At 41.0% G+C, this 23,487-nt stretch overlaps 1 protein-coding gene across 1 annotated transcript in view; it reads left to right on the top strand.

Moving 5' to 3' along the window:
• Positions 1 to 22,570, top strand: part of LOC124622905 (myrosinase 1-like) — an 88,077-nt gene extending 65,507 nt beyond the window's left edge. The window contains exons 7-11 of the mRNA XM_047148695.1: positions 781 to 928; positions 4,778 to 4,926; positions 8,485 to 8,619; positions 13,184 to 13,290; positions 22,382 to 22,570. Coding sequence (XP_047004651.1) covers positions 781 to 928; positions 4,778 to 4,926; positions 8,485 to 8,619; positions 13,184 to 13,290; positions 22,382 to 22,508 — 666 coding nt within the window. The 3' untranslated portion in view covers positions 22,509 to 22,570. The remainder of the gene's footprint in view (positions 1 to 780; positions 929 to 4,777; positions 4,927 to 8,484; positions 8,620 to 13,183; positions 13,291 to 22,381) is intronic.
• The last annotated feature ends 917 nt before the right edge of the window (positions 22,571 to 23,487 follow it).

Here is a 23,487-nt window from a genome sequence, read left to right as displayed (position 1 = left end):
AGCGCCTAGAACCGCTCGGCCACCCAGGCCGGCGAGAGTCTGTAGTCCCACTGCTGCTAACCAGTTTGTGTTGACACGTCTGGAATCACAAGCCCTCTTATCTGTGCTGTGATAGCTGTACGATCTGCCACTGCTGCCTTTACAACACAACGGTCCTGGCGGACGTCTGTGCTGCGTGGACGTCCAGAACGTCGTCTTCGTGTGTGACAATGTTCACGCGAGCACTGATGCTTACATCTTTGCACAAATAATGTAGCACGTCCAGCTTGTGTAGTAATTCTTCGAAAAGACCATTCCGCCACTCGGAAGACCACAATTTGACTCCTTTGAAACTCGATCAGTTGGCTGTAGGAAGCACGAGTGCGTCTGCGTGGCATCGTTACCTGCTTGCTTTACATGTTTGTGACTCACTGAGGCTTCTGGTATGAGCATTCCCTATTAAAGGGTAGATACTAATGACGCTCTGGCAGCTATGCCACTACGCTATCTAGCTATTGGAAGATTACTTTGAAAACATTGTCAGTACATCTAGTATCCTCCAAGTGGCTTGTGCCGCCATCCGATCAAAATCGGATTCGTCTTTCCAGGTGTAATAATTTTTTTCCCAGCAGAATATTAGCAGAAGTCTACTTTTAGCTACGGCTGAATTTTATACATCAAATAATAAGCCATGAAAACATGAAGATTCAATAGGGCTAGTTTTTTGTAGAAGCTGTGCTGCATTGTTCTGATGAAAGGACAGCCTTGTGTTATTAAGAAATATTTTTTCTTTTCTCCAAGGCTGGTATTTTTGGACACCCGATTTTCAGCGCCGAGGGGGACTACCCAGAGGTGGTGAAGCAGAGGGTGGCGAACAACAGCAGGGCAGACGGCTACGCGAGGTCCCGCCTCGTGGAGTTCACCCCGGAGGAGGTCGAGTACATCAGGGGTGAGTGCGGGCGGAAGCAAGTGTGCCGTCCCATGTGCGGAACTACAGTCCCTTGCTGACCACGTGAACTTTTGAGGTCTACGTTCTTGAAAGTCATAACAGATTTTAGCATATTTTGATGAGTCTCTTCTTGTTTCAACATCTATGCAATGATCTCCAAGAGGTCACTAATACATTCTTTTTTGGAGCACCCTGCACAAGAATTTAGGATAATTGACAGTTTCACTGGGTCGCACATTTAAGTATTAAACTATACAAAGTCATTCGTATATACCTTCCGGATTTCAAGAAATGACTGTGTGAAAACTAAAAGAGGTACCAGATATAGACATAATCAGTGGATAGAGCACCTCTCAATAACAGGCGCTATTTGTAGCGGGGCAAATGTTAATGCATGGGTGTAATTCACTGATATTGTTGAAACGTATTTTTTGGAAGGCAGAAGCGACAGTGCCCCTCTTTGGAAACGTGTTCATTGGGTTACCTGTCTGCAGGCGCCAACTAATTTGATGCTACAATACGGAGCGAATGAATTTCCTACGTGTTCTGACATGTCTACCCCGTAGTGCAACGACGATTTAGTTCAAATGGTTCAAATGGCTCCGAGCACTATGGGACTTAACATCTATGGTCATCAGTCCCCCAAGAACTTAGAACTACTTAAACCTAACTAACCTAAGGACATCACACAACACCCAGTCATCACGAGGCAGAGAAAATCCCTGACTCCGCCGGGAATCGAACCCGGGAACCCTGGCGCGGGAAGCGAGAACGCTACCGCACGACCACGAGCTGCGGACGACGATTTAGTACAACTCTGTATTCAAGATGAAACTTATCAGACTAAAAGTACGTATATACCAGTGAAATACTCATAAGAAGAGTACCTAACACTCGAAAACACATTTTTTCCTGCCTTAAATATCCAGAAAAGATGCGGGCTAGAAGAATAAATTGGAGTAATTCATTTCTGATACATAACTGATGTCAAAATTAAGTCATCTGTGGACTGTATGAGGGAAAATAGCTGTGTAATGCCACGCGATAGAAGGAAGAGTTTTATGCAGGGTAATGAACGGCTGATGGAGTCACAAAGGAAACGACGATTAAAATTCTGTGGCTATTTGTTCAGACAAATTGTTCAAGGAGGTAAGGAAGGATCTCAAGAGCATAGCAGTGAATCCGCGGAAAAATCTGTAGCCGATGAAAGAACGTATCACTGATGAATAACGTAAGGTATTCCTAGAACATCGGTTATACCTTGTTGTTACTTTATGTGGTTTCTGCTGACCCTAAACAAGAAAAAAAAAATCTGTAAGCTATTGCACTTTGCTTTGGGGATATAGCGGTGAAGTTAATGGGGGATAGGTGTCATATGGTGAGCGCATTGCAAAAAGTCACTTGCTGAACACGAAATCACACACACGTAAAGAATATGTCATTTAAATCACTTTCTGGTGAAGAATCTGACAAAATGTTGGGCTGTCCCTATGGGTGAGATCACCAACGAGTTTAATTTTTTTTACAATTGTCAGCACCTTTAACCCACACTGACACAGATTCAGATTCATTTATTTTACGATGATTCCTGGTCCTGAGAACGAACGGCATCTACTACAGGTAATATGATTTACCCATATCTCTATTGTAGACCTCTGCAATGTGAAATGTCCGATAAGCGACGACGTGCCGCCTGTTAAAACCTATGATGAGCGTTAGGTGTCGTCTTCCGAATGTCCAATCCGTATAACCACGATATTGAGAAAGGTGCAGGTTGCAATTTGTAGTAGTTGTGGTATGTGTGCCGTCGTGTTTCTTACTGCACTTCCTTCCAAGTCTTCTACTGTCCTTGCTTTAAGGTCAGCAGCGTGGTTGGATGCGCTGAAATGAGGAATATGCAGGTGTTGTTTATGCATTATGATAGCTGCGAAGAGATAAGAACACTGATTTTCTTGGATGTCATGGTGCACTTGCATCCAGAGAAAGTTAGCCGAAGTTCCATACCGTTTTACCTCAGCCACCATCTGCATTATGTTGACAACATGTCTCTCGATGTCCCTCCGCAGTGCTGGAGTGTGTGAGCCGATCGCATTCTTAATGAACGTCTCTTCGGCTTCAGTTGCGCTGTACTGATTTCTGCATAAACAACGCTGGTTTGCGCAGTCCCATAAAGCGTGTTCTCAGATCACTTGATTACACAAGACACGACTGAAATGCTATTGCCGGCCGCGGTGGTCTAGCGGTTCTAGGCGCTCAGTCCGGTACCGCGCGACTGCTACGGTCGCGGGTTCGAATCCTGCCTGGGGCATGGATGTGTGTGATGTCCTTAGGTTAGTTTGGTTTAAGTAGTTCTAAGTTCTAGGGGACTGATGACCATAGATGTTAAGTCCCATAGTGCTCAGAGCCATTTGAACCATTTTTTTGAAATGCTATTACATACGGCATGCACTGTATCGTGGTAGGGTATCCTCTAAGCTGTTTGGCCTAAATGTAACTTGAATTAATAATGTTGGTGACCATCTGAATTCGTCTAATCACAGCACAAAACTTACCTGACAGTTGACAGGCTGCCTAAAACTTACTTCTTTTACAGAGAATCACAAGTAACGTACGCCGGCTACGACTGAAGTTACTGCCGAAGTAGATTAAACGTCATACAGATTGTTTTATCATGTGTAGCAATTCTCTTATTACATCTTCGTAACTTTTTGTAAGACGCACGTTAGGCTCACTCCATTGTAGGTAAAATCGTAGAAAGGAAGAAACTTATTAATAAAATTTTCAGTAATGGTCGTAATCTCACTGTTATTACTGTTAATCGCCCTTGTCTTAACAACCACCACTAATGTTTAAACTAGACCTTCAAGACAGACTATCAATCAAACGTCAATCTCCATTTTGAATAACTTCACTAGAAATAAATTTTTTTCATCTAATATTTCATCAGAGTAGTTTTAATCCGTCCGTAATACACAGTGCGCAAAATAAATGAAATTGGCCCAGTGAATATCTCACGTACCTTAAGGTAGGCAACCCAACTTACACCGTCTGCATCCCGGTGATGACGAAAATTGGGTTAGCTACCTTAAGGCGCATGAAATATTCTCCTCGCTACTTTTATTCTGCACACCCTATACATACTTTCCATTAGATTAGAATGGTGATAATGTCTTTTCCTCTGATAAGACTATGTTCCAATTAATTTAAGTCTTCGTAATATTTTTGGACCAGAGATGTATGTAACATTTTTGAAGACTTTCCATTAAATTAAATTTTAGTCAGAATATTCAAGCAAGTATTATTCCTAAATTAATCACTGTAAAATAAGCTTGTCATTTTTTCATGCATGAGAATGAAATGACAGTCATAAATATTTTGATCGATATTCAGTAAAACACGTGTACTTTGTACTTGAACTTGGCCCATTATCTATTAACGGGCCAAGAGCAGACTTAGTAAAATAAACTACTGCACAACGCAAGTCTCAAAACGAAACAAAATACAGTTTGCAGCAGGAGATTTGCTGCCGCTTCAACTGCTTCTTACGACTGACTGCTGTCGATCAGCTATGGTTTGCATCCTGTAATGCAACACGACGTTTAGCTGTTCGCTGTCCCCGTATTTCACCGGCATCTTGAAACAGGCAACACAAGCACTTTGTAATACACGTTAAACAAATAACAGTACTACGATCATAAAGCAAAAGTATTAATAAAATACTGTACCATATAACATGAAAGCAGACAAATCCTTGGTGATACGGTTTGAACTCATACCGCTACTGTTGTCCCTTTACAGTGTGTGATAGATGGTGAGGTCGTGCTCAGAGGGCTGTCTTCTTTGCTGCAGGCACTGCTGACTTCGTTGGGGTAAACCACTACACCAGCTTCCCAGCATCGGACGGGCAGTCTGGTAGCAACCCTTCCATGGACTATGACGCGGGAGTCACCCTAGGCGCGTTCACGGATTACCCTGTATCTGCCGCCTTGTGGTTTAGGGTAGGTCTGCAACTGTCTATTATATTTATTATTCTGGTTCTTATTTCTATGGCCACCACATGTGACACACACGCTTTAAGGAAGTATGAAGCTAGGTGCAGGGCAGGGCAGCTTCCTCCTTTTGCTCAGAAAACAAATCTGGACAAAACGAGCTTGCATCCTGCCCTGTCTGGCAATGGATGTACTAATGTAATATCACTTTCAATAAATCCAGAACACGTTTCAATAATGACTAGTAGTAAGTGCACGTAGAGCCAATTGCCAAAAAATCTAAAAAATATTTAGTTATTTCCCGCAAAACTATCATGGGCTGATACAGCCACATTGTACTTCATTGTTTCGCTTGAGTTGGACTGCTACAAGAACGTCTGAGATCAAATTCTAAAAATTAGAAATCGATCATAATAATTAAGTACCATCAATAAAACAGATGAAGCAATTGTACAGAAACAGAATATTAAAGAAATGTATTTGAATGCCGTTAAGTGTCATCCATTAAGACGAATAACATTAAAATGATGTGATTTATATTTAGTTGTATGACAAACGCACCTTTACAAACTTTCGTGTATATGAAAGTAGGAACTAAAAAGAAGTCCAAATGGTTCGTATGTACATCTTACATTAGAATGGGAAAAGATGTATTCCATATTTACACAAAAATGAGAAAGGAATAGATAGTAAGGTAGTCTACATATAAATTGTCTTATTATAATCTTGAGTAAGTATGAATAGGGCAAATGATGTCCTTTTGTGGGCAAATTTATATAGTTGTGCGAGTTGTCCTTTGTGACAAACTACAAATATATACTTCTTTGTCGTGGTGTATTTCATTACTCTATACTTATCGAAGACAAATCGTCTTTTAAATTCCCAATATTTTGACACAGTAAACTAATCACATGTTCTTTATCAGATTATTGTGGCTCATACAATTTTACAGAGCGATTCACGATTACTTGGGATGGGCCAAGTCGACCGTCATATCCAGATCGGACAAAGAAAGAATACGTTGTTGAACAATTCACCTTAATTCCGATCACAGATTCTAAAGGATTATGGAACTCTAGGATTATCACACAGTGACGTCCGATAATTTTTTTATAACCATAAATCACTTTTACTAAAAGTACCGGTATGGGGTCGTGGTTAGGTTAGGAAAAGCTGCTTCCCACTCAAATTTTGGCCGTGGCCCACATTTTCTACGTTCCCCTCTCGTTGGCTCTGGTAAATTTCTCACCCCCCCCCCCCCCCCCCCGTGCCCTTAAAGAGGTAACAGTGGTAGATGGATGTGTAGGTAGATGTATCATCCCTGCAGGACTGTCAATACGATCTGTGTTTCTAGCCATGAAAGCACGCTACCCACGTCATAAAACAGCCGGAGACACTGCACCCCACCTCATTCGCTGCTCATTTTGTTTCTCATTCATTCCATGAGGTGTCGGCTGAGCTGCAGATATATTAATGACGGGGTTCATCTAACTACAATGGAAACTGGGGACCACTATAGCAATTTTGTTTGTTACCATAAAACTTCAAACTACGAATTACCCACTGAATTGAACATATAAATATTTAATAAGGGTACCAAACGTTGTAATTATATAATATAGCCATGGCACAGGTCAATGGGAACATGAAAGCACAACGTGGAACTACACTGCAGGTATGGTCAATGGCTGCGAAAATGGCTAGTGGTTTATAGAAAGAACCCTAGAAAAACAAGCATGAGCACCAAAAGGATCGCCAAAGTGGATAATAGTAGCAACTAGCTGATTGCAAATGCCAAAATTGAGTGAATGAACTCTGATATAATTTAACTAGCCACGCTTGCCCCTCAGCCTGGTGACTGCATCGACGATCCTTGCTTACCGCTCCTGAATGGCGAGGGTGTGCAAGATGGTTCCTAAGTCCAGCTTGAACTCCGCATTCGGTTCCAAGATGAAGACATCTCTCTCTCTCTCTCTCTCTCTCTCTCTCTCTCCCTCTCTCTCTCCCTCCCTCCCTCTTCCTGTGGCTGCCTAAAGCGAAGTGCATGATCGACGTCGCCCCTGGAGCAAGTGTGCCCATCGGTCTCATAGCAACAAGTGTCCTTTGATTTTATTTTTCAAAATTTGGCTGGATCTGCCAGCATAGGAATCTTCCCAGCCAACTGCAATAGATCTTACGAGTTCTACCAATAACAATTTTATAAATAAATTTAATATATTCCCACTCTCACAGATTTTGTTATGGTTAACCAGCACAGGAAGGAAGGCAAAAACTCTCTTCCACAACAAGACAGGTTTTTAACCATAGCCAACCAAAAGGCTTGCACGTAAACACACACGGGAAAGAGCACCCTCGACCGAAATAATTACTGTGAGCCAACCAAAATCCCCGTTATCTGGACTTAAAGCAACATTCCCTTGTTGGCATGGGCGCAGACAATGGTCTCTCCCACGGCCACAATTTCTAAGGGCTGCACCTGATTTTCTAATTTTTATCTCCCTAAAAAGGATTCCCCCTATCGTCTAGCACAATGCTGTTTTTACAGAATGCAGGCCTCCCCTAGCGTGCTCATGAGCGGAGACGGGACACAGTGAATTACTTGTCCTATACGTGAACTGGAGTCACTTTCAGTGCTGAAAAAGTTTATGGCTACCCAGTCTTTAATTATTAACCTCCATGTTGTGAGCCAGCTACGAAAGCTCCCAAGTCTGCATAAAGTAACAAGTCACCTCACTGTAATATTAGTGTACAATACTGACAGACACCAGGGTTTGAGGCCTGGGGTCGAAGCTTACGAGTTGTTGCTCCGCTGTTAAGCGCTACTGCCTATACCATTCTTTACAACTCTGTAAGACTATCATGGCTAGTTAACAACTGCCATCTTCTTTCCCTGTAGTTCCGCCAAAGGGAATTTTTAAATTGAATCATTTCTCTTGTTTGCAACATGTGCTTGGTAGTTACTTTGCCTACTGCGAACTCGACATTCTGTTTTAACACGATGTGGGTTGTAGCCAGCGACCTTCTCTATCTTTCAATAGTTTTTCAGTTCAAAAATTTTCCCTGTGTATCGGATATTTAGTCCGGTGTTTTGGGTTAGTGCTTCCTATAATGATGCAAAGGCCACCTCAAATTCAACTTGTCTTTGAAGAATATATATGAATTACCTTAAAAGTCACCATAAGTGTTCTTTGTCTGTAAACTTTTCACCTATGACAATAAAAATCATGCAAAAAATTCCGCCGGAAAGAAACTGTAGTATAACAAAATGTCCGACGACACCACGGTCGGATGAGAGGAAGATGTCTCGTGGGGTAAGAGTCCAGCCTGAGAGTAGAGCAGGAAGAAACAGAGAATCAGGCAAAGCCAGACTGATATCATTATTATTCTACCGATAATATATCGCCAATTCATTTAGCAAATTGAGTTTATGAAACCCACAGTTCGTAGACTTAACCTCAAGTGTTACTTCATCATCACTATAAAACAGCTAACCACTTATGACTTTCTAATGCACACAAACTAAGAATGAAATAAGACACTGAGAAAAGGCTTAAAATATGCTTTCAGAACATTCCGTGGGGCTTCCGCAAGACTCTCAACTGGGTGAACCAGCAGTATCCCGGCTACCCTATCTTCGTGCTGGAGAATGGGTGGCCCGATTCTGGCGAGATGGAGGACCAGGGCCGCATAGACTACTACACGGTGAGCACCTCCCTCTATATGACACCCATGATGTTTATCAAATTATCTACCCCTCAGTCTCGTGCTGACAGATCACCAGTCGAATACATCACAGTTAATCCAGTCAGTAATTTTATTGTCCATATTATTATCTGAGTACCTGACATTGCCCGGGTATGTATTTATTATTAGTCCATCTCCTCTTTCCCCCTTCCATCTGGTTCACCCCCTGCTCTCTGAGTACCTCCTCACCCCCAATCACCACCTGACCCTCTCTCTGTCCCTCTGCTCCTCCCCCCGCTTTGTCCATCTCTCCTTCGCCTCTATCTCCTCCTCATTCCTGTCTCTTCTTCCCCCTCTCTCTCTGTCCATCACCTCTTTTCTCTGTCTCTCCTCCTCTACCTTTTTCCTGCCTATTTCCTCCTCCTCCTCTCACTGTCTATATCCTCCTCACCATTCTCTCGGCCCATCTCTTCCTCTCCCCTCTCTCCTCTCTCTGCCCATCTTCTCCTCGCCCATATGTGTGTCCATCTCCTAATTCCCCCTCTCTGTATATCCCCTCCTTCCCTCTTATCTTTACACGTAATCACACCCATGCCAATAGGAAATTGTTGTTTCTCACCCCACAGTATTTTTCCCCAGAAAGTCAGTTAAGTAATATGTGCATCAAATTTGCTTGAAATCATCCCAGGAGCTTACGAGAACCTTTTAATGTGACACTTTGGCCGCTTACGCACGTTTCATGTGTACTTCACATATTTTACACGTATATGTACGCATATTTCACCTGTATCTCTAGAGAATTTCGTATTGCATTTCTTTGGCAGGCATCTCAATGTTTACGACTTCGTATCTCGTGAATTATGTGTCGTATAATCATATAATTTTGCATGTATATCTTGTGAAATATGTGGCTACTGTCTGCGAAGTGCGTTATCAACAGAGTTAGCAGTAAAAAAATAATAAATTAAAACATCATGCATGATGCCTCGGGTTTTCACTCACCTCAGTATTTGACGTCGTATTTCCTGAACCATGTGTTGTACAGTGATGTATTTTTGTAGATACAAGAGCGATGTATATGGGTACTATCTGCAAAATGTGTCACGAATACATTTAGTGGTAAAGAAGTAATAAATTTAAACATCATGCTTAATGCGGCAGTTTTTCAAGCATCTTAGTGTTTATGACGTCATATCTCCTGAACTGCGTATGGTACAATGATATAATTTTCCTGGTACATTCAAGGATATATGTCAATATTGTCTGCAAAATGTGTTGCGAATACAGTCGGTATTAATGAAGGAATAAATTAAAACATCATGCCTGATGTTGAAGTTTGACTGGATGAACAGCGAAAATGTAGTAAGCGATAAACTTTTTTCATCATTTTTGAGCGTTGTCAGTAAAAAACAGTTTCGTAAAGCTTTGATATTATGTGTAAAGTTTGATGCAAGTCGGTAAGTGCTCTCATTCTCAAATACTCGATGAATAAAGTCGGGGTATTTGCGTAGTGGGCTACGCTCCTTTTCCATCAACACCCCACCCCTTTGATAGGTTTCTACCCACGCAGCGATTCTCTCCAGACGGTAAGTGATATGAGTACCAAGTCTGGTCCAAATTGGTCCACAGATTTATGAGGAGACGGAGAATATAAGTATATACGTTTTTATAATATGTGTGGATGTGTGATATGTTTACTCGTGTGGTGCTGGGCAGATTGGAGAAGCTTGCCGAGCGCCTGTACCCTGTGGTTCAATGTGGGTTTCGAGCTTAGCATTGTACTACTGATATGATCTTCGCACTCCGACAAATTCAAGAAACATGCCACGATCTGAAGACACCATTGTTCACAACAGTAAACATTACTAGTAAAGATAGGATGTTCTCCAAAAGTATTGAAGATATCGGGGCTTTTCACGACGATACGAAGGGTGCTGTGGTATATGGGGGAAGCACATCTGACCCGTTTGCTGTGTACAGAGGAGTTCATCAGAGCTGTGTGCTGATTTGGTGTTTTCTTCTCGCTACTTCCCAAAGTGACTTTCGGCGAAACAGACCTGGACATCCATCTACATACGAGAGTTGACGGGGAATTTTACGTCTCGCTACTCACATTCAAAACACTATCGTGAGGACTTACTTGAAAGCAACCTTTTGTTCTCTGACGATGCAATTTTTTTGTAACCTACTCATGACGACACTGAAAGGTTTATGGATAAATTTGCTACCTCATGCAAATTCTTCTATATGTTCGTAAATTTAATGAACACTGTGATTGTACCGCAAGGATACACGGATATGCCTTGATAAGACTGGATGGCTCCTTGTCAAATGCAGTGGACAGATTCTGCTACCTCGGCTCGCTAGTGTCAGAAGATCTCTCTTAACACATACGGCAGTAAACGAGAGGAGCTCTCCGAGCATCGCAGCAGGACTCTTGAGTCACCAAAGAAAGTGGCTGCTTGATGCTACTCGAATCTTCCGTTAAGAAAGATATGCTGTTGCGTCTATGCGAAAATCACACTTTCTTCTGCGTTTGGCAACTACTGTTATCAGATAAGATATCTCTTATTTACTCAGCGTGACTGATTAATGATGTGCTTACGTGTCCCGATGTGACTTGTTGGCTCCATTTTTATGACCTACAACTCGATGACCGACCTAGTAGTCTTTTTCAGATGCTTCCGGCTGCGTTGTTATGTGTACTAGCTGCTTGGACTTCGAACACTAAGGTCTGGCCAAACGATCCTCGTGTTCGAATGAACCAGAGATTTCTCGATACGCCGCACAGTTAGATATGGCGTCGAGAGGCATACAGACAAGGATGTGACATTTGATTCGCACGGTGCGAGTTCAAATGATACGCGAGAAACCACGACATACTCAGAACAACAAATTATAACCCTGCATGAAATTTGATAGTTTCAAAAAACACAAGGTAATATAGCGTAAAATCCTATCACTGTACAAACTCCTGTTGTATTTGAACAAATATGCAACGTGTATTCTCACACATTACATATGGATATATAAACATTTATGGCTACTTTTAAACAAGTCTGGCTCGATAGCTCAGTGATAAAGTGCCAGACTAAAGTCAAAAGGTCACGGTTTAGATCCCCGATCAATTTTAGAATTTTTATCTGTGCCTTATCACTTCTTTCCACATGAAAGTTGCATGTGGTTCGGAATCCACCTTAAACTGCATGTCGCCCTGTAACTGGGTGGGTAAGTCAGTTTAGACGTAGGAGGAAGGAAACGGCAAATAACCTCCAACTGGCCCGTACCTAGTAAGCACTCTGGTGTTCAAATCAATCTTCGTATTGATCATTACTTTACTACTTTTTAACTATAAAAGGCGAAAAAGGTGTACTCCAAAAACGTTACTTCACTATGAAACAAACACTATAACAATTGACCAAGTGGGTTGCAAATGAAAACTTCGATCCTCGTTAGCATATTAGAATAATGGGTAAATAATTTTCGAGCTTTTGGCAGCTAGATATAAGTTGGAGGGATCCAGATGAAACAAGAAAGAAAATTAATTAGGAATTAAATCGCTAATACATGAAATAAATTATGTTAAACTGGCTATAAATACAATCACGAGACCTGTCGGGAAGACAGTAACAACAAACGCTACTAAATTGCAGGCCTCCAGTGTAGTAGAAGAGATGCGCAAGGATCATCAGTTACACAGCTGACTACAATAACCAAGCGAATCAGCTGTCGCCGAACAGTACCTCCAGCATAATCATGGAATGAAATAGGAGTTTCTGGGACAGCATAATTAAGGAGTCTATGAGAATAAAGACGCAGGAAAGCTTAATAATCCAGGACGTAGAGATTTCAACATATTTGGGCTGCGCACTCAGTCGCTGGCTATCCCATAGAGCAGAGCTAGAAAACATCTAGAGACTGTGTGTTTCATGGAGTAACAGTGGGCACTTTGCAAAACAAATAACAAATCTGGCGCCGGACGGCGAACGCAGTTATAAATAGCGGCGCGACAGCAGCAATAGTTAACAGTCTGGTTATAAATCAAGCAGCTTGAAGGCATAGCAGCACAGCTGCTGCATATGAAGAAGACGGCTGCGTAGTTCGTCAACATCTTTTACATAAAAATTGAGCAAAAACTGGCTTGAACACACAAAACTACATCATTACTATACCCTATTTTTGAATTCAAATTGCATGCATCTTTTCTATATCCATGGTTCTCATCCTTTTTACTCACCTATTAATGTTGAGAAATGCTTTGTTTCATCACCTTAACCAGTTGAAAATGACCTTAGGTCTAAATTTAAGTTGTGCAAAATAATAATAAATTGTACGGTCGATGGCGCACGTAATATCATTTAAGAAATTCAAGGAGACTGTAATCCCGAAACAAATACAATTGCATATATTCATTTACCATCGTTATTATTAATAATATTATGTTCAGTGTAAGATCTGGGTATAATTATTATGCCATATAAATGTCTGTTGTTATAAATATTCCATTAGATGTAGGCGAAGGCCTTCTGGCTGTCATCGTGCTATTCGGCACATGTAATAAACATATGAAAAATTTCGACAGGCCTACCTTTCTGAGATGGTGAAAGCAATGAACGAGGACGGCGTCGATGTCATCGGCTATGTGGCCTGGAGTCTGATGGATAACTTCGAGTGGGGCACCGGATTTACGTAAGTAATTCTTCACCAGCCTCAGTAGACACCAGTCCTTGCTAAGCGGTTACTTCTCGTCTACCGCGTGTTACTTCCTCCTGCGCTGTCTACAAGAAACGGTAAGGATTTCAGTTTCACTGGCATGTGTTATTGACTGATGATGTACAACTGTTGCATAGAAATGAGAATAGTAACACAATTATAGTTCTATATTTTGTCACGTAATACGACTGTCCCATGTTGTCTGGAGGTGAATTAAAGGAATAGCCAGACCATAAATTGCACTAAAGATTGTAAAAATTGCTACAGTTGCAAAATATTCATGAGAAATGAAACATTTCTCAAAACTGGTCGATGGTGATACAGAAGAACCACTAAAATGACCAGAATTTAATAAAACCAGCGCACACTGTGTAAAGGATCCTTCCGTAATCTTTTTTGTGTCAATTATATTACAGAACGTAACACTGTGTCGACAGTGAGTCGTTATAAATGGAATACAAACTCTTATGGGCATAGATGAAGGAGGAAGCGATTCTGCTTGTAGACCTGCATTCCAGTATGGTGATTCAGGGAAGCCATAGAAAGCATAAATCTGAATGGCTACGTGACGATTTTAAACCTACTAAGAATTTGTCACTGAGAAATGGATTTACCGTGGGATACAGGTGATGTGAGACCAAGGCAAGGTAGGTATCTGCTACTAACAGCACTTCTCAAAATGAGAAAAACACATTCTCAGAAATATGTAAAAACATGAAAAATGTATCACTTACATTACATTATGATTTTACAATGTTACTGAACTTGGTTCAGTACCTAAGCCACGAAACTTTCATCTGTTTTTTAAGAAATTTAAAGGGGAGAACCATACTAGGAAGCGAGATTGTATAAAAAGAAGAAAATATGGATTTATTTTGAACCTGGCCAAGGTAATTAAGGCTGAACTAAGAAAATTAATGAGGGAGTGAGAAACAACGAAGAGGGAAATAAAGACACAAATAAAAATATTCAGTGTATGGACAAGAAAGCTTCGAGTTTATGACGTTTATGGACACACTAACGTAAATGTAATACACAAAAATGCCAAACAAATCTGTCGGAAACTCATAGAAATGATAGAGAGAGGAAATTGAGGGATACAGTACTGAATAATTGAAGATAAATGATTGCATGAGTTACTACACGACAGGTTTGTAGACATAACTAAGTTTCAGCGTAACATGAAGTCAGAGTATCTACATTTGTATGAAGTAAAATGATTGTTAAAAACACTGAAAGCCGTAGTTTATCACAATTATTCTTTGACGCGTTCGCTCCAGTGGTCATGTTGCACGTGAAAGGAAACGTATAGATTACATATTTATGGAAACGAATACCAAATCTGAGGTACGCAGACCTATTCACTGGTATTAAAGATGGATTACAAGAAATGTTAATTAAAACTGACAGGCTGTTCAGTATGTATCAGTATTAAAGTTACGCAAAGCAGAGGCAAAGGTAATGACAAGTACCAGAAGCGAAAACGCCAATAACCTAAATATCGAAATTGTGCAAAATATTGTACATAAGTCTAGGTTACCACATCATAAACGATGGTCCAGCAAAGATGTAAAGAGAGCAGACTACCTGCGGTGAAGAAAGCTTCGTTCTACAGAAGATATCCATTAGCATCATTCCGTTAGATTTCAAGAGTGTCCAGCAGGTGATGAAAAGTGAGCGAAGTAAAATTGAAAATTGGCAGAAATGAACAGAAAAAAACTAAAAATTTTGATGCTGCAAGAAAATAATTGAGTGGAAAGGCTAAGTACAGAAGTGGACGTTATTTTGTGGAATTGAGGACATTATGATTTTCGTATCCAGGACAGTACAGTACAGTTATTTAAAAATTCAAAATAATTCAGTACAATACAATACAATATCTGCAATGTATACATAAGACTTTATACATGTCAAATTGATTCTGAGGCCCAAAATTCGGCAGATGTGATTGTTGGAACATTTTCTGGAATCAGGTCCTCCAGTGTGCAGGCTTGAGGAAAATTCGGGCAGACCAAGAGGTGTTTCACCATCTTGAAATTTTCCACATTCACAGGTTGCAGCTCCAGTAATGTAGCCCCAACGCTTGAAGTTTCATTTGCACAGGGTCGCTCCAGCTGGCAGTAATTTCAAAGTCTTCTACGTCTGGTAGGGTATTTTAATGGCTTCAGAAAGCTCTTTCTCGACTTCGGCCTAGGAGATGGTGCTTCACTTCCAAACCTGGGGTGCCTGGAGTAATTCTCCTTTTTCTTCTTCCCAACCTCTGTCGCTGTAATATCGTTTCTACTTCCTCGAACGTTTTTCCTTGGGTTACAACCGCTTTGTCGTCGACATAAATGAAAGATCTTGTGTCTGTTCCGACAGGTTGACCATTGGTGTAGATATAGCACAGCAGCGGTGCCAACACACTGCCTTGAGGAGAGCCACGCTTATGGATTCTCCATCGGTTTTTTGTTCAGGGTGTGGATGAATTGCATTAATTGGTATTCCTTGGTGATTATGCGAGTTTGTTGCGATTTACTGTGACATACTGGAGTACAAGGAAGGAGCCTTCCCAAATATCGCTCCTCTGATAATATGGCATCATAGACGATTGGACGTACCTTGGTCACTGCTAGGAGTTATCGTAGTGGAGAACCTTCCACCATCAGGGAAACAACAATAATGAGAACTGAGAAAGAATGTCGTTATGGAACATCCTTGCAGCTACAAGGATTAAGTGACACTGTAAAAAGAAGAGTAGAATGTAGAAATTTTAGTGGATCCAAAACAAATTAAATATGCAGTACATCATAATTTATCAAGTAGGTTGGATACAGTAAATATACAGAGACGGATATGATTTTTTTTTAATGGATGTTTCTTAGCAGTTCAAATGTTAATGGATGTACAGGGGGATTCAGCAATGGATATTATGCAACCCACAATGCCTTCAAGTACTACGAGCAAGAATTTCATGTTCTCTTACTCGCTACGTGCAAACTATTAGTCCTACAGAAACAGTCAATGGAACCTTATTTGTAGGAAATTTAATTTTGTTAAATTTGGCACTGTGATACGTTTGCGAGTTATTAAAGAAAAAGGTGTTTGAAGGTGTGATAACTCGAAAGCCGTGGTCTCCAGACAAATGTATCCCAGTATAAAATTCTACTCTATTAAATTTAATACAAAGAGGTACTGTTCGTTTTTTCTGTAGGACTAACAGTTTGCAAGTAGCGCTATGCAGATGAAGAATCTTGGTTCACACAGATGTAGCAGCCGGCCGTTGTGGCCGAGCGGTTCTAGGCGCTTCAGTCCGGAACCGCGCTGCTGCTACGGTCGCAGGTTCGAATCATGCCTCGGGCATGGATGTGTGTGATGTCCTTAGGTTAGTTAAGTTTAAGTAGTTCTAAGTCTAGGGGACTGATGACCTCAGATGTTAAGTCCCATAGTGTTCAGAGCCGTTTGAACCATTTGAACAGATGTAGCACATAGAAAAAGCGAAATAGGTTACCTGATTCCTGAGAGAGTAATTTGCAGTGCGACTTAACGAAAACCTTTGCTTCACAAAGAGAAACGGTATTGCATATTTTCGGGCACAGAGGCAACGTTAATCACTGTAACAAGTAAAATTTATCTCATGATACGGGAAAATCACCGTTGAAAGATGTACCTTTCGGCGTTTATGATCACATAATTATAGTGTTTATTAATTTACAGCTACCTTTAATATATGTGTGTTTCATTACTGAATGACCCTTTAAATGTTAAGTCCCATAGTGCTCAAAACCATTTTTTTGACCCTTTCATAATACGAAGGTCATTCAGTAATTAAACAGACATATAACTATACAGAAAAAATAGTTTATCAAAGGAATACAATTTTTTGTTAGTGCTCTAAGCAATCAATACCACCTTTTATGCATTTGCCCCATATTCTTACAAGTTTTCTTATCGCCTCTGCCAAGAATTTTGCACATAGCTCTCGATGATAGTTTTTGTACATTATTCTTTACTTCTTCATTGCCTTTGAACTTGGCGCTATGCAAAGGTTATTTTATTGAACCAAACAGATAAATATCTAAAAGGACAACAACAGGGATGGGAGGAGGTTGTGGCAGGAGCCTCCAACCCACGCTGCAAATAGTTTCCAGCGTCACTTGTGTCGCTTGAAGTCGAGCGTTGTCTTGTAGAAGAACCATGGCTTCCCTCGACCATCCCGGACATTTCCTCTTCAGTGCGACCTTAACTATATTCTTTGTCATGTGTGTTTAGTATGCGCTAATGCCCACCCGAAACTCGCAGAAAATCGGAGCGTATGGACTGCAAAAGGTGGTACTAACCGATAGTTGCATTTTTATTTTCCCACGGGCATGCGATTCAGTTTGTTTCCACTGCATGCGTTGACGTTGGACACCGGATCAGAATGAGGTATCTAAGTTTCATCACAGGTTAAAATTCTGTCTCGAAATGCATCATCTTCGCAACCGAAACGATTTTCATTCCCGGTCCAAATGGGAAACCTCTCTCTTTTATGGCGGAAGGCAAGCTCTCTGGTACCCCACCTTGAACAAATTTTACAATAGTTTACTTTCTTATGCATGATGAAATGAGCTGTGCAAAGGCTTACTTGACAGTTTCCGCAGTTTTTGGAACTGTTAGTCGTCGGTTTCTTTGGATAACTGAATCAACACGAGCGTGCAACGCCGAGGTCCGTGCTAGCACCAGACGAACCGATTGGTGCTCCTAGGTGGCGTTTTGGCTGCCACCTTTAAACTTTTCAACCCACGCACAAAATATCGAATGATTAATGCAACTACTGTCGTATTTTTTCTTAATTCAGGATAATATTTACAAGATTGTGTACCTTCCGAAAGTAAAAATCAGGTCAGAGAGCGCCGTTCCTCAAAAGTACTTCCTTCGACCGGAGACTACATCGTAACCTACACGTTGCACTCTTATGTTTACGTAAATACTAATCGAACAAGTGAGTAACACTCTTCACAAGGGTTCCAACTAACAGCAAAGCTTTAGTTCGTTAAGTCAGGCGCTGCAGTCAGTGAAAGTGTTTATTTAATTACATAGGCCAACGAGAATTTTTTTTGAAAAACTTTTAATGGAACACTTTGCTACAACATAAGCATGGTTTGTGCTTACAGTAAGCTACTTAAAACAATGACATGGTATCAATAGAGGTTTCACTTGTCAGCTGGAATTGGTTTGTACACTACTGGCCATTAAAATTGCTACACCACGAAGATGATGGACTACAGACGCCAAATTTAACCGACAGGAAGAAGATGCTGTGATATGCAAATGATTAGCTTTTCAGAGCATTCACACAAGGTTGGCGCCGGTGGCTACACCTACAATGTGCTGACATGAGGAAAGTTTTCAACCGATTTCTCATACACAAACAGCAGTTGACCGGCGTTGCCTGGTGAAACGTTGTTGTGATGCCTCGTGTAAGGAGGAGAAATTCGTACCATCGCGTTTCCGACTTTGATAAAGGTCGGACTGTAGCCTATCGCGATTGCGGTTTATCGTATCGCGACATTGCTGCTCGCGTTGGTCGAGATCCAATGACTGTTAGCAGAATATGGAATCGGTGGGTTCAGGAGGGTAATACGGAACGCCGTGCTGGATCCCAACGGCCTCGTATCACTAGCAGACGAGATGTCAGGCATCTTATCCGCATGGCTGTAACGGATCGTGCAGCCACGTCTCGATCCCTGAGTCAACAGATGGGGACGTTTGCAAGACAACAACCATCTACACGAACGGTTAGACGACGTTTGCAGCAGCATGGACAATCAGCTCGGAGACCATGGCTGCAGTTACCCTTGACGCTGCATCACAGACAGGAGCGCCTGCGATGGTGTACTCAATGACGAACTTGGGTGCACGAATGGCAAAACGTCATTTTTTCGGATGAATCCAGGTTCTGTTTACAGCATCATGATGGTCGCATCCGTGTTTGGCGACATAGCGGGGAACGCACACTGGAAACGTATATTCGTCATCGCCATGCTGGCGTATCACCCGGCGTGATGGTTTGGGGTGCCATTGCTTGCACGTCTCGGTCACCTCTTGTTCGCATTGACGGAACTTTGAACAGTGGACGTTACATTTCAGACGTGTTACGACCCGTGGTTCTACCCTTCATTCGATCCCTGCGAAACCCTACATTTCAGCAGGATAATGCACGACCGCATATTGCAGGTCCAGTACGGGCCTTTCTGGATACAGAAAATGTTCGACTGCTGCCCTGGCCAGCAAATTCTCCAGATCTCTCTCCAATTTAAGACGTCTCGTCAGTGGTGGCCAAGCAACTGGCTCGTCACAATATGCCAGTCACTACTTTTGATGAACTGTGGTATCGTGTTGAAGCTGCATGGGCAGCTGTACCTGTACACGCCATCCAAGCTCTGTTTGACTCATTGCCCAGGCGTATCAAGGCCGTTTTTACGGCCAGAGGTGGTTGTTCTGGGTACTGATTTTTCAGTATCTATGCACCCAAATTGCGTGAAAATGTAATCACATGTCAGTTCTAGTATAATATATTTGTCCAATGAATACCCGTTTATTATCTGCATTTCTTCTTGGTGTAGCAAATTTACTGGCCAGTAGTGTATTTTCTCTCTCTTTTTTCATTGAAGATTCTTGTGTAACGTTTTCTGCAATGAGTCGCTTGCTGAACTTCCCGGTGAGGTGACTAACAGTAGTCCCCCATCATGTTGGTGTTCCAGAGGCCTTGGTAGCGTTTTCCCATCACTTTAATGTTCTGGTGTAAACGCTCTCCTTGTTCCTCACTAATATTTCCCATATTGTCCGGGAAGTAATCAAGGTGACTGTGCAGAAAGTGAACTTTCAGGCTCATTAAACATCCTAAAGTTTTAATCTTCTTTAACATTGTAGCTGCAATAGAAAGATATTCTGGGTCTTTTCATGTCCTAAGAACTTTGTAACGACTTCCTTGAATGATAACCATGCTTCATTCTCTTTTGAGGTCATTGTGGATACAAAGTTAACATCAATTTTCTAATGTCAGGTCCGACAAAGACGCCTTCTCTTAGTATAGCTTCTAAAAGGTGCGGAAACCTTTGGCAGATATACTTAAACCATTGTCCATCTTTAAGCAAAGCCTTTACAAACTGTTTCATTAAGTCTAAATCTATACATAGAGATGGTAGGAGTAGGTGTTTAGGATCAACAAGGTCTTTGCGTAGAATGTTCTTCTCGCCAGGTTTTAAACTCCCTCACAGGCCAGTTACTTTGGACCAGTGTTGATCCCTAGCCCTACTGTCCTATTCACACAAGAAACATGTAAATTTGGTAAAGCCACCTTGCTGACCAAGGGGCATGCATGTAACTTTTATGTCGCCACAGATCATCCAGCCATGAGCAGAATAGCCTATTTTATTTAGCCCTCTTTCTAGGTTTTCATAGCTTTCTTCAATATCAACAGAATGTCCAACAGGTATAGATGCATACATGTTACCATTGTGTAATAAAACAGCCTTTAAACTAGTTTTGGATGAATCAATAAACAGCCTCCAGTCTTCCTTTTTGCATCCAATACCAAACTCATTCATCAGACCGGGAATGTCTGAGCAGTACACTAAATCACCTTCTTGTTGAAAAAAACTTGGAAAACTGCTGCTCTCGGTTTCTATACATGTTTATGCTGGTTACAACTACCAATAAGTTCTTTTCTTTGAACCTAGAGCCAAGAAATTCAGCTTTTTCTTTCGTTAAGCCCAGATTCCTAACCAAATCGTTAACCTCGGTTTGAGTAAACAATTTGAGCTCTAGACTTTCTGTATTACAATGGAATTAATCATCATCTGCTTCATCTAAATCACACTTTACATCAGAAAATACCTCTGTTGGAATAGAATTTAAATTATCTGGTGGTTCAGGAACCGGCAAATCTACACCATGCCCTACTGGTCGGATGGCGGACGGAAGGTTAGGGTAACTTATTACCTTCATGTTTTTCGAATTATGACCAGTAATATCAACACTGCAAAAGCAGCAATCATCGGAATGATTTCTTGGCTCCGTCCATGTCATAGGAACAGCAAATCTAAGGGTCTTTTTCTCCTTTTTGGACCATTTTCTCAGATCTTCAACACACACGTAACATACCTTGTGAGGCGCCCAAGATTTATCTTGATCACCAAGTTTAGATCCAATGTATGATAGATAAACCTTCTTCACAAAGTCTGTAATGTTTCTTTGGTGTTTTTTAATCACAAATTCACCACAAGTATAACAGAAACTGTCGGCAGAAATTTTACAACCACGATTAGAAATTGTACTGAGCACATGTACAGGAAATGGGAAAGTGAAGTTAGGTTGACAGTAAACAAAACACCATCTGTTAACACAAAAATATAATCGACCTCTTTTGCCAGCAAATGTTTTTCAGCTGTGCTACTAACGTCATCTACATTCATTACACCTCCTTTTTAAATTATTTTAACTATATTAAAGCTATTAAATTCTTTAAAACATCGCTTAATTTAATAAATTTAACTGTAAAATCTGAATAAATGGTGGGTGATACAGTTTTTTTAAGTATCGTATTTGGATTTAGAACGCTAAGAAACAGCAGAAAAAGGTATTTTCAGCAAAAAAGCTTTTCCATCGGTGGCCTGTGTTATTAAATGGATGTCGTTTATGGTGTACAGCACTAATAATACTTATTCTGGTAATATTCATTTCATTTCATGTCGAAGTGGCCAGGCAGGGAGTTGCAGCATTCTTTGCAACCCCACCAACGCAAACCCTGTGAAAACACCTAGTGCTATATTTGTCTGGGGATTTGTGATGCTGTATAGAGTCGGTAACTTGTTTCACATACACTGAAAGCACCTACCCAAATAGCAATTCCGGTATTTTAATGTCAACTAATACCCGAATGCGCTCATGACTACTCATATCTCTTTGCAGCTGTCAACTAAAGTAAATAAGCAAATATAAAGAACAATGGCTGCAAGCATTGTAGTTTCGAATGTATCACAGATTTTCAATGCTGCACGATAATATTTTATGCCATATTAATACTAATTTTTTATGTTTCCAGGATTAGGTATGGAATTCACCATGTGGACTTCGACGACCCAGACCGAAAAAGGACGCCAAAGGCATCCTTCGTTGTTTTGGAGGAGATCTTCAGGACGAAAACTATTCCCGAGCAATACTTCAGATAAATAGGCTGTGATACAGTGTGTACTCCTACATTCATAATTTGTAATAAAAAACTCTCCCTGTTTACAACACTTTTTTAATCCGTGTAGTACCTTATATTTTGATTTAATACCATTATGAAGTATATTAAATCTGAAGAAGCTGTAAAAAGGTAGGAATTTAAGGAGATGGGACCTGCATAAACTGAAAGAACCAGAGGTTGTAGAGAATTTCAGAGAGAGAATTAGGGAACGATTAACAAGAACGGGGAAAAGAAATACAGTAGAACAACTATGGGTAACTTTGAGAAATAAAATAGTGAAGGCTGCAGAGCATCAAGTAGCTAAAAAGACGAGAGCTAGTAGAAATCCTTGGGTAACAGAAGAGATATTGTATTTCATTGATGAAAGGAGAAAATATAAAAATGCAGTAAATGAAGCAGGCGGAAAGGAATGCAAACGTCTCGAAAATGAGATCGACAGGAAGTGCAAAATGGCTAAGCAGGGATGGCTAGAGGACAAATGTAAGGGTGTAGAGGCTTATCTTACTAGGGGTAAGATAGATACTGCCTACAGGAAAATTAAAGAGACCTTTGGAGAAAAGAGAGCCACTTGTATGAATATCAAGGGCTCAGATGGAAAACCAGTTGTAAGCAAAGAGGGGAAAGCAGAAAGGTGGAAGAAGCATATAGAGCGTCTATACAAGGGCGATGTACTTGAGGGCAATATTATGAAAATGGAAGAGAATATAGATGAAGATGCAATCGGAGATAGGATAATGCATGAAGAATTTGACGGAACACTGAAAGACCTGAGTCGAAACAAGGCCCCGAGAGTAGACAAAAACTAAAACTACTGATAGTCTTGGGAGAGCCAGCCACAACAAAGCTCTACCATCTGGAAAGCAATATGTATGAGGCAGGAGAAATACGCCCAGACTTCAAGAACAGCAGGCCGGGATGGCCGAACGGTTCTAGGCGCTACAGTCTGGAACCGCGCGACG

Source organism: Schistocerca americana, chromosome 7 (genome assembly GCF_021461395.2).
Source record: "Schistocerca americana isolate TAMUIC-IGC-003095 chromosome 7, iqSchAmer2.1, whole genome shotgun sequence".
NCBI lineage: Eukaryota > Metazoa > Arthropoda > Insecta > Orthoptera > Acrididae > Schistocerca > Schistocerca americana.
Note: the sequence above shows the minus strand (reverse complement) of the source record. Positions and strands in the feature narration are given on the sequence as shown.